The sequence below is a fragment of the Egretta garzetta genome, unplaced genomic scaffold (genome assembly GCF_000687185.1).
Source record: "Egretta garzetta isolate BGI_Z169 unplaced genomic scaffold, ASM68718v1 scaffold259, whole genome shotgun sequence".
NCBI lineage: Eukaryota > Metazoa > Chordata > Aves > Pelecaniformes > Ardeidae > Egretta > Egretta garzetta.
The window spans coordinates 3,652,081-3,662,557 of record NW_009260770.1 but is presented as its reverse complement, the minus strand read 5'-3'; the positions used below and the strand labels follow the sequence as shown (position 1 = coordinate 3,662,557).

Below are 10,477 nucleotides of genomic sequence, written 5' to 3'. Positions count from 1 at the left end.
AGAAGACTGAGAGGGGACCTCATCAACACATACAAATATCTTAAGGGCGGAAATCACGAGGACAGAACCAGTCTCTTTACAGTGGTGTCCAGCGACAGGACAAGGGGCAATGGGTACAAACTGAGACATAAGAGGTTTCAGTTGAACATGAGGAAAAATTTCTTTACTCTGAGGGTGACAGGGAGGTTGTGGAGTCTCCTTCTCTGGAAATATTCAAAGCCCGCCTGGATGAAGTCCTGTGTAGCATGCTCTAGGAGAATCTGCTTTAGCAGCGGGGTTGGACTAGATGATTTCCTGAGGTCCCTTCCAACCCTTGCGATTCTGCGAAGCAGAGTTCAGGTTTTCATAAGCATGCATGTGGAGAGCTTGTCCAATGGTAGAAAAACCGATAGTTATGGTTTCTCGTAGACACACTTCACTGCAATTAGCAGCAGGATAAAATGAGGATAGATTACAAGCATCCTGCCTTTATATCCACATGCAGGGGACAGATATTTTTGAAGACTCTGCATGCATGGACATAATTAGGATTTGTGACAATATACCCCAAGAAGAGCTATAAATATCTTTGCTTGGCTCATTCACACTCCTTTTATACACTCCTTTGACCCTCTTTGGAATCAATACTGGAAGTTCTAAGTGGTATAATTATTGTGTACCGATCACCATCATTAGCCCTGTAATAAATTTCTACTACAGAATTTAAATTAGTTCATCTGCACAAGGAGCGCATTTAGCTAGTAAGCACGTTAAAAGAAAAAAAAAAAAAAAAAAATATGAAAAAAAAGGAAAGAAGAAAAATTTTTCTTTGTCCATTTTTGCAGGACTTCCAAATCAAGATTTGATGACATTTTACGTTTAAGTGAATATTGGCAGTAGTAACTTAGCTCGGTGCTGTTTCCCCAAAATAATCTCAGAAGATATTCTGAATAAACTCACAATTTCAAAATCAACATTTCTGTAGCCTTCTTAAGAAGAAAGGCTACATATGCAGAGGTTCATTCAGTATTGTTGAAGTAAGACTTCTCTTAGTGCTTTGGGAAAATTCTGTCTTTTGATAGTTCATCTTACATCATTTTAATGTACACTTTAAAAGGTAAACTTTCTCAATCTATATTGTGAAAGTTAAACAAGTAATTTATTTGGTATGCATGTATCTGCAAATTTGTGCCTGAAAAAATGTTTTGAGCTTTGTTTCATTTTCACTGAACTTTATTCTTTGACATACAGTGGGCTCAGAAAGACTGAAACACGAAAACAGAGGAGAGTCAGAGATTAGGAGTAATAACCTAATTTATCCTAAAATGATGAGAAGTGTCCTAGTCAGAATGAATGCCACTCTAGTTTCACCTGTGTGGCTTTGGTGTGAGTTTAGCATTTCCTCATTGTCAGTTCTCGGCAAATACCCCAAAAAGAGGAAGTTTACACTGGGCTAGGCTACACAGACAGAAAGAGAGTGAGTGGGAGGAAAAAGAACTGCAGTTGTAGATAACCAAATTCTCAATTACCTTGTTGGTTACAGTTTGATCATACCTAAATGAAAATAAGGCAAAGTAATTTCTTACCCTTAAAGAAGGTCTTGATAAGATTCTCAACATCCCACCAAACATACTGTCTTAGAGAGGTTTTTGATACACATTACAGCACAGAAAGATGACAACAGCATTATTCTGTTTTAGTGGGGCTACTTTCTGCATGCAAGTCCTAGTTTTTAAATACACAGTAAAATGACATTCTTGACTCTGCAAAAGGGAGTGGAGAACTGGAAAGGCTTATGGTATAGCCCTGATACAACTAGAAATTTAACGTTACCCTTAATTCCTTGGAATGAAACTGATTTCTCCATTCCTGAAACAGCATATACTCTAAAAACTTCTATTTTCCAGAGACACAGACATGTAAAACCAAGCGTGACTGTTGGAATCAGGAATCAGATAGCCACATTAAAATATTTCAGAGCCACATGTGGTACAGCCTCCTTTCTGATGCCAATCTCTCTTCCATCTAGAGTCTATAAAGAAAGAAGGCTACCTTTATCAACCACATCAGAAACCACGTCCGTGTCACGAAATCTTTTTTAGCCAAAAAAGACAAGCTATCCAGAATGCTTTAGACCAAATCTTCACCTACACTGTAGACAGCAAAAGTGTTACTGATAAGCTGTATGTGAGGACATGCACCTCCGCTTAACCCCTCTGAGATCCAGTATATCCCTCAGTTACTTCTGGGGCTGCTCTACAAGCATTTAAAAATTAAACTATTTAAAAAAAAACAAACTATCTCAAAACACATCAGGTATTCTCCCAAGGGAAAAGCAAAAGTAGTACTTCAGAACACAAAGAGGCACAGCAAGAGGATAGCTTAAAAATATCTACATTAATATATAGATGTAGTCTTGATAGCCAAGACACATACTGATGAATGAGTCTGCTGCCAAGACCTGCTTTGGTTTGAAGAGAAAGGGCAACTTCAATTCCTCAAAAAGTAGGCTGATCAAAAGGAAAGGTCTGTTTTCAGGAACTGCCTCACTATTCAAACAGATCTATTAGTGAGTGTTGTATACTTCTGAGCCTTCTTAATGAGGAATGGAAGGAAGCAAGTTAATGACAATAAAGCTTAGGAAAATCCACAAAGGTTTTTTAAAAGGAGGAGAGACAAAAGCTATGCTCCAGTCTGCACCAGCAATTGGTCTTTAAAGCAAATAGCAAATGGGAATTCTCATCCATGCATGCATGCACACACACCAGTGCTACCAGACACAAGGAGACCTTGTGTTTAAAGGTGATGGTCTTGGCTTTCGGCTTGTCATCTACTCGTGCTACAATATGATATAGGATTATTAAGGTATATGCTAGAGATGCTTCTTAAATCTGGTCTGGAGGCTGCCTCTTCATTAATGAAACTAAAACTAGAGTCCCACTTGCCTTGGTTTTCAGATACAAGAGGGGTCATTTATTGTAATATTTGTCTGGTTCCCCTCCATTCTTATAGACTAAGACAACATCTGTGGTGCTGATCAGCAACACTTAAAGCAGTGAGGATGTAGACAATAACATGCCAAAAATTGTCACACAGCAATTCCTTCCACCACTTGGGAAGTTGTTAAAGGATTCCCTACCTCACTCTCTTTTTTTCAGTTCATCCTGTCAGAAACCATACATATTTAAATGAAGAAGCAATTCCTATTTGCTAGTTCCAAGTCAGATCTGCTAAAATTTCTTAGGATGCAGACATAGATCCATTTCCATTTGAGAGCAACTGGCTTTGGCTATCAGACACCAGCTGAGAAGTCATGAGTGCTCAAGGAATCTACTCGGGAGACTAGGCTTTTGTAGTCAGTGTTAAAAATCACTTCACTTTAATCATTCAGTATAATCACACACTGCAAATATGATACATATGTAGATGACAAACCAGATAGAAAATGATAATAAAAACAAATGCAAAGAGAAATAATACTTAAAATTAAATTGAAATATTAAAAAAAAAAACAAACACCACACTAAAAGCAAATTCATCCATTTAAAGAAAGAAAGAAAAAAGGAAAAAAAAAAAAAAAAACCAAACCAAAACCCCACAAATCTTACCCTAATTTACCCAGGCTCAATGATTATATTTCAAGCGTTTGGGCATCTATAATGTGAAGCTTCCACATAAATGCAAGTTCAAGGTCACAGAAACAACCAAAACATTATTAATTCAATCATAATATAATGTTAAACTACACATAAGTAATGGGATGTAATTATATGTACATCTGTCTAGCAAAAATCTCTCCAATATTTCTGAGTCTGACTAATGCTAAATCACCATAAACTGCCTGCAATAGTTACTCACTGTCACTTATAGTGATACAACTGCTATGGACAGTTGTATCAATAATGGCTATCATATGCTATTTCCTATGTTTTCTTATGCTGCATAACACAGTAGGCCTACAAGGAGAGCTAGGATTACACAACATGTTTGTACCAGCAAAAAAAGCAAACACAAAAACAAACCAGGGAAAACTATAGTTACTCCACCCATCTTCCCCTGCAGAAAAGCACAGGCAAGCACAGGATGCATAAAGCTGGACAGCACCATCAAAAAGATTTCAAGCTTATGCGTGCCCCCACACCCCATGCAATCCACACTGAGATACTCAGAGAGACATTTTTTCCTTAAATGAGCAAGTAGAATATTAGGACCACTGTTCTTGTTTAAAATTCAAGTCACACAACTTGAGCTTCTGAGTTTGTTCTCTTCCCTACTGGCTTTTATTACATAATTGTCACCTATAGCCCTAAAGGCTGCTCTTCCCTCCCTCCCCATGATAAATCAAGCACACAAAAACTCTCTCTTGGTTGGCAAATTGCTGATTTCATCTCAAGTTGTAAAAAACACAAAGTTTGGATTTCAGGAAAACCAAAAACTTTCAAATCAGGCATTTCAGAACTAATTTATGCATACAGATTTATGCAGGTTATAACAAGAGAAACCATTCTATAATTGTTAGCTTCAGCTCAATCAGAATGGAAACCTTCCAAATGGAGGATGTTCATATGTGCAGTTTGGCATTATAAGTATACTTCACATGACTGAAGTTAAGCACAGGACTAAATCCTTAGAGAACTCAGGCCACGAACAACAAAACAGAGGCTAACCTACAGGGTGATTGATTATAGACTCATCTTCTGCATACTACTGAATTAAGAATTCGACCTAAAAGCAAACATGGTTTATTAAAGCTTTACTTGGGAGCCCAAGCTAAACTATGTTAAAATAAAACACCAGAAAACCTTCAACCTTAACATGTTTTATATGTTTCTGTGATCTTTTAACTGTTTGCAGTTACAATTAAAATAAATGCTGGTTTTGAATTTCTCCATTCCATTGCAGAGAGTCTGCATGCAGGGGATGGGGATGGTGGGGGGTGTCTGTCTGAAGTATGCTACAATACCTGTGCTTTTAAGTGAAACAACTAGCTCAGTGGCATTACAGAAATAAAAATAGGAAAACGCAGACCACAGTATTAACTGGGTAGGATAAGACTTTCTTTTCAGCAGTTTTTCATTTTCGATGATCAGAAGCAGCAATACTCAAACTGTAAACTATGGATGAGGATGATTCTGCAGAACATTTCTTGGGTTCCTCTGGCAATCTACAGTGCTGTTCATTGTCCTCTCCTGACCTTTCACGAAGTATTTTCTTAAAGTCACTTTCCACACAGTTATGGATACAGTTTACTATTATCTGCTAGTCCTGTGTCAACAAGAATGTTAGCATCCACAAAAAACCTAAAAGGATGTGGTCCCTTTAATGAAAAAGTTCAAGAAGTCCTGAACTATGGTTGCTTAAAAGGTAAGCAAATGTTTTTCTGTTATCGTTAATATTTGCTCTCTGTAAGTAGGAATATCAGCAAACAGAAGGAAGAGTGAAAACTGAAGAATTTTGTAAAGTTGTCGGGGTTTTTAAAAATTATTTGTATTTCATGCAAATTAACTTCAGTCAGATTTGAATCAGATGAATAGTTTACATACCATTAGCCAGACAGGACATTTAAAAAGCATACCTGTTAAATATGTTCTCACTTGCAGCGTACTTGTCCAGTCTTCCCAAAGGCGTCAACATTTCATCTTGTGAGACAAAGTCCAGGGCTGAAGGTATAATAATCACATCAGACTCTGAGCTGTAGTCATCCACACCAACTATCAGAGACATCAGAGACATCAGAAATATTCCTTATAATCACAGTAGTTTAACACTAAAATGATGTCTGTTTTAGGTCTGAAATACAAAAGTCTAGGCAAGGTCCCACTGACAACATATTTACTAACTGCACTACATCGTCCCCTAGCTTTCCCCAACCCCCATAAAGCCTTTTCTATATAAGAGTGATTGATTACATATAAATTGGACTAAATGGATTTTGAGTATTTTTTTCTAAATTCCCCACATATGATGTTTCACTTAATGTCCAAGGTTCATGATCTTTTTAGCTGACAAACAGTATTTTTATACCTTATATTTTTATTAAGCAAGTGACTTTTAGCTAATTCTAAAGCCAGCCACAGACTAAAATCATAGCAGCAATTAGCCTGGAGATGTAGAGTTAATATAACATCATCTAACAGAATAAGAAAGAAGTTTTTTAAAAAAAAAAAAAAAAAAAAAAATCTAAATTAAGCACATTAAAAAGTTCAGATGTGTGTTGCTGTATCTAACTACCAATTGAAACAGGCACAATTCACTTATTGCATAATTATTAACCACCACATCAATAGGGAACTTCATATAAACAGACACCTTTATCAACATGGAACCATAAAGAAATGGAAAAGGGGCCCATCCCTGCTCTGCAGAGCTGCTTGAAGAATTAGGATTTGAACTACCACCTTTTCTGGCTTCCATATGCCCTCTGCACTGCTCGAAAACTCATCCCTATAACAAACACCTTAGCCTGCAAATGCAATCACTTATTTGCTAGTGTTGCAAACGCATTAATTTATTTGCAAGAACCATCCCAGGTCACCTGAAAATAAAAACACTACAGTACGCTACAACTATTTTTCAGTCTAGCCAAGTTTCTCTAAAAAGCCTTTTGAAAAGTGGCAAATAGAGATGGATAGAATACAGACAGATCTAGAAATCTAACAATGATTTTTTTTAGAAGTGAACTCTTAGAGAGGAAAGAAAAAAATATTGTCCTCTTACCTTCCACACAATTATACTATGTTATATAAATTGCTTATCAGACATTGTACCATTATCTTCAACATTCAGAACACACAAGCAGCTACCGTTTTCTGAATGTCTTCCTTAACATATTTCAAACGTCAAAAGATTTAACACCAAACTCTCCATAAGAATACTATTTTTAGACCTAAATTGAGTATATAGAATCCCTTTACCAACAAACTAATTCTCCCATTTTCTAAGCAGAAAATCAACGGACATTGTTTAATTAGTTATAAATTATCCCATCCCTGGACAAGGGTCCAAATTCTGCAGCTGCTAATAGGACATGATATCCTTGCCAGAAATCAAATGAAGAAATGATGGGAAAAGAGCAAGAGCATAAGAAGAATCAGGGAGATAGGGGCAAGGAAGAAAGTGTGCTAGGACCTGTGAGACAAAGTAGATGGAAGAGCAATTTGGGGAGAGGAACTAGTGCTCTTGGATATGCCTAAGGTAGAAGATAAACTACAGGGGGAGGAAGGGAAGGCAAAAAAAGGTCAGCTGCAGAAAGCTATTGTAGCACACAGAGAAAGGACTTGGCAACCCCAGGTTTACACAACAGTTTGAACCTGTGTTTGGTTTGGGTTCGCCAGTTTGGTTGGGGTTTTTTTTTGTTTTGGGGTTTTTTTGCAAGAATCAGTTTTATTTTTACAGGAAAGGTAAGGGAAGGTAAAAACCCACTCATGATCCCAGTTAGGATTCTATGCCAGGTTACATTAACAAAGAACAGGCTAAATCCCCTTTGACAGGCTTGTAGGCTTTTAATTCAACCCATCAATCCAACTAAAAACAGAGGTTTTCCTGTGTTTATAGTTATGCCATGCACCTTTCTCATACAGACTAGTCTTTTTAGAACAGACTATTTCAGTTGGAAGGGACCTACACCGATCATCCAGTCCAACTGCCCAACCACTTCCGGGCTGACCAAAAGTTAAAGCCTGTTGTTAACGGCATTGTCCAAAGGCCTCAAACACTGACAGGCTTGGGGCATCGACCACCTCTCTCGGAAGCCTGTCCCAGGGTTTCACCACCCCCCCGGTAAAGAAACGCTTCCTAACGTCCAGTCTGAACCTCCCCTGGCACAGCTTTGAGCCATTCCCATGCATCCTATCACTGCATCCCAGGGAGATGAGACCAGCACCTCCCTCTCCACATCCCCTCCTCAGGAAGCTGCAGAGAGCAAGGAGGTCGCCCCTCAGTCTCCTCTTCTCCAAAGCAGATGAGCCCAAAGTCTCCAGCCGCTCCTCATAGAGCATTTTATTGTATGGGAGAGCTGATTCAAGACATACTTTGAAGCAACAAACACATTCTGCAGCATCCACACGTGAAATAAGTTACACAGATACTCCTCATTCCAGGAAATGAACTGCATTCATGTTTTTTGTATTATTATAGTTGCACCCTTCAGTAGGGACCTAAACCACTGCACTCAGATAAATTTCTAAACTACAGAATGTAATACAGTTAAGTTGTGACATAAGCAACTGGGGAGAAAAAACATCACTCTACCATTCAGTGAAATTAATTCTATGACAGGGTCCTATTTTAAAGTCTGTTGATCATATTATAAATTTAAAACCATAAATTGAAGAAACTATGTCAAAATACCAACATAATTATTGTCACCAATATGATTTTTTTATTTAGCTATCAAATGCATGAATAAAAAAAAAATGCTGACCATTATATCAACCACCGTTAGTTTTACTTCCTCCATTTCTCTCCTCTCAACCTTAACTTTACATTCCATGTTCCCCTCCTTCCCCTCTATATTTATTCTCCCCTAATACTCCTACAGTGAGTTGCACAATGTAGATGCCACCTTACCCAGTGCAGAGGGAGTGGTCACCATGTTCTATGTGTCTTAACACATAAACATGCACCAAAGTTGACTAGATGTCTGAAGCCTTTGATTTAGTGAACTGAATGCTGTGATAATTTTTGCCTCATGAAACCAGTTAAGTCAACCAAACTGCTAAATCCACTCTATATCTGATGTAAATATCAACTGTAAAAATTGCAAGTAGCTGCTTACAATTTATCTGTGTTTGCTGTCTCCTACTAGTTCAAACAGAAAGCAAGGTATGTGGATTTGACTCTGCTGTGTTTATGCATCGTAAAATTAAGTTTAGCACTACGTTGGGTGTGCCTCTACTACTGATGCTGAGCAACATTTATTACTTAAATAATTCCAGCACTGCAGCTTGTTGTCACAAAAGATCACTCAAATGGCAGCATCCAGATAAACACAACACTAATACCAATAGGGAAGTGAGGGGCGATAAAAATAAATCAATCAGTACATGAACAGTTTATAGTTCTTTTAAAGTACTGTTACAGTTATATTACATATTCATCTTCACTTTCAACATCAAGACACCAATCCAAGTGAAAAGAGGCATCAGACCAGTAGAATTCCCATTCTAACACAGCCCCACAAGTGGATGTTTGTCTTTAACTTGCCCCAAATATGATTCGCCAACAATCTAACCACTCCTCATATAAAATGCATAAAGAGCATACTTTGCATTATTCAATAAACCAAGTCACTTTGATATTGCCTACACTTTGAAGGTTATTCCAAAAAAAGCTATCAAAAAGGCTGTTAACTGAATATTGCCAGTTAACCAGTTAAATCAGCCCTCTGCTTTCCACCCAACTTTGAGCACTTGTCCAAGTACCACAGGACCTTTTGTAAATGTTACAAATGCAAAAAACACCCTTGAACACAAGTGTACTGGTTTTGGCTGGGACAGAGTTAGAATTGTTCATAGTAGCTTGTATGGGGCTATTTTGTGCACCCCCAGCCTACTCACTGGCAGAGCAGTGTGAGGAGTAGAAAAGGCCTTGACACTGCTGTGTAAGCACTATTCAGCAGTAACTAAAACATCCTTGTTATCAACACTAGTTTCAGCACAGATCCAAAACATAGCATCATACTAGCTACTATGAAGAAATTTAACTGCATCCCGGCCAAAACCAATACAACAAGCTTTGGCCGGTTCAGATGCAGAACATCCAGATTCATTCCCACTTCAGAATGTAGACCAGGAAACAGGGCCAGAAAAACTACAGGTCACTTTTCTTATTTTCTCCACTTTTTCAAAACGGTACAAATAAGTCTGTACCAAATGCTCAGAAGGCATCAAAGCTACAAGACACCACCTAAAGTGGTTCAGAGTTCAGAGCCCAAGTACCTTTTAATCTGGTCTCACAAGGGCAAGTCCTGCATAATGAACCTAGTGGCTTTCTGTGATGGTGTGACAACAACAGTGGACAAAGGAAAACCAACAGACATCATCTATCTGGACTTCTGCAAAGCCTTTGAGACAGTACCCCCCAACATCCTTCTCTCTAAATTGGAGAACTATGGATTTGATGGCTGGACTGTTCGGTGGATAAGAAATTGGTTGGATGGATGCATCCAGAGGGTAGTGGTCAATGACTCAATGTGCAGATGGAGATCGGTGGTAAGTGGTGTCCCTCAGGGGTCCATGCTGGGACCAGTGCTGTTTAATGTTTTCATCAATGACACAGACAGCGAGATCGAGCGCACCCTCAGCAAGTTTGCGGATGACACCAAGCTGAGTGGTGCAGTTGACACACCAGAAGGACGGGATGTCATCCAAAGAGACCTGGACAAGTTGGAGAGGTGGGCCTGCGTGAATCTCACGAGGTTCAACAAGGCCAAGTGCAAGGTTCTGCACCTGGGTCGGGGCAACCCCCAGTATCAATACAGGCTGGGGGAAGAAAGGAT

General features: G+C 38.6%; 1 protein-coding gene across 1 annotated transcript in view; it reads right to left on the bottom strand.

Moving 5' to 3' along the window:
• The window catches only part of PPP4R1 (protein phosphatase 4 regulatory subunit 1), a 69,298-nt gene that overhangs the window by 47,589 nt on the left and 11,232 nt on the right, over positions 1–10,477 (bottom strand). The window contains 1 exon segment of the mRNA XM_035901631.1: positions 5,555–5,690. Within this exon segment, the coding sequence (XP_035757524.1) occupies positions 5,555–5,613 (59 nt within the window). The 5' untranslated portion in view covers positions 5,614–5,690.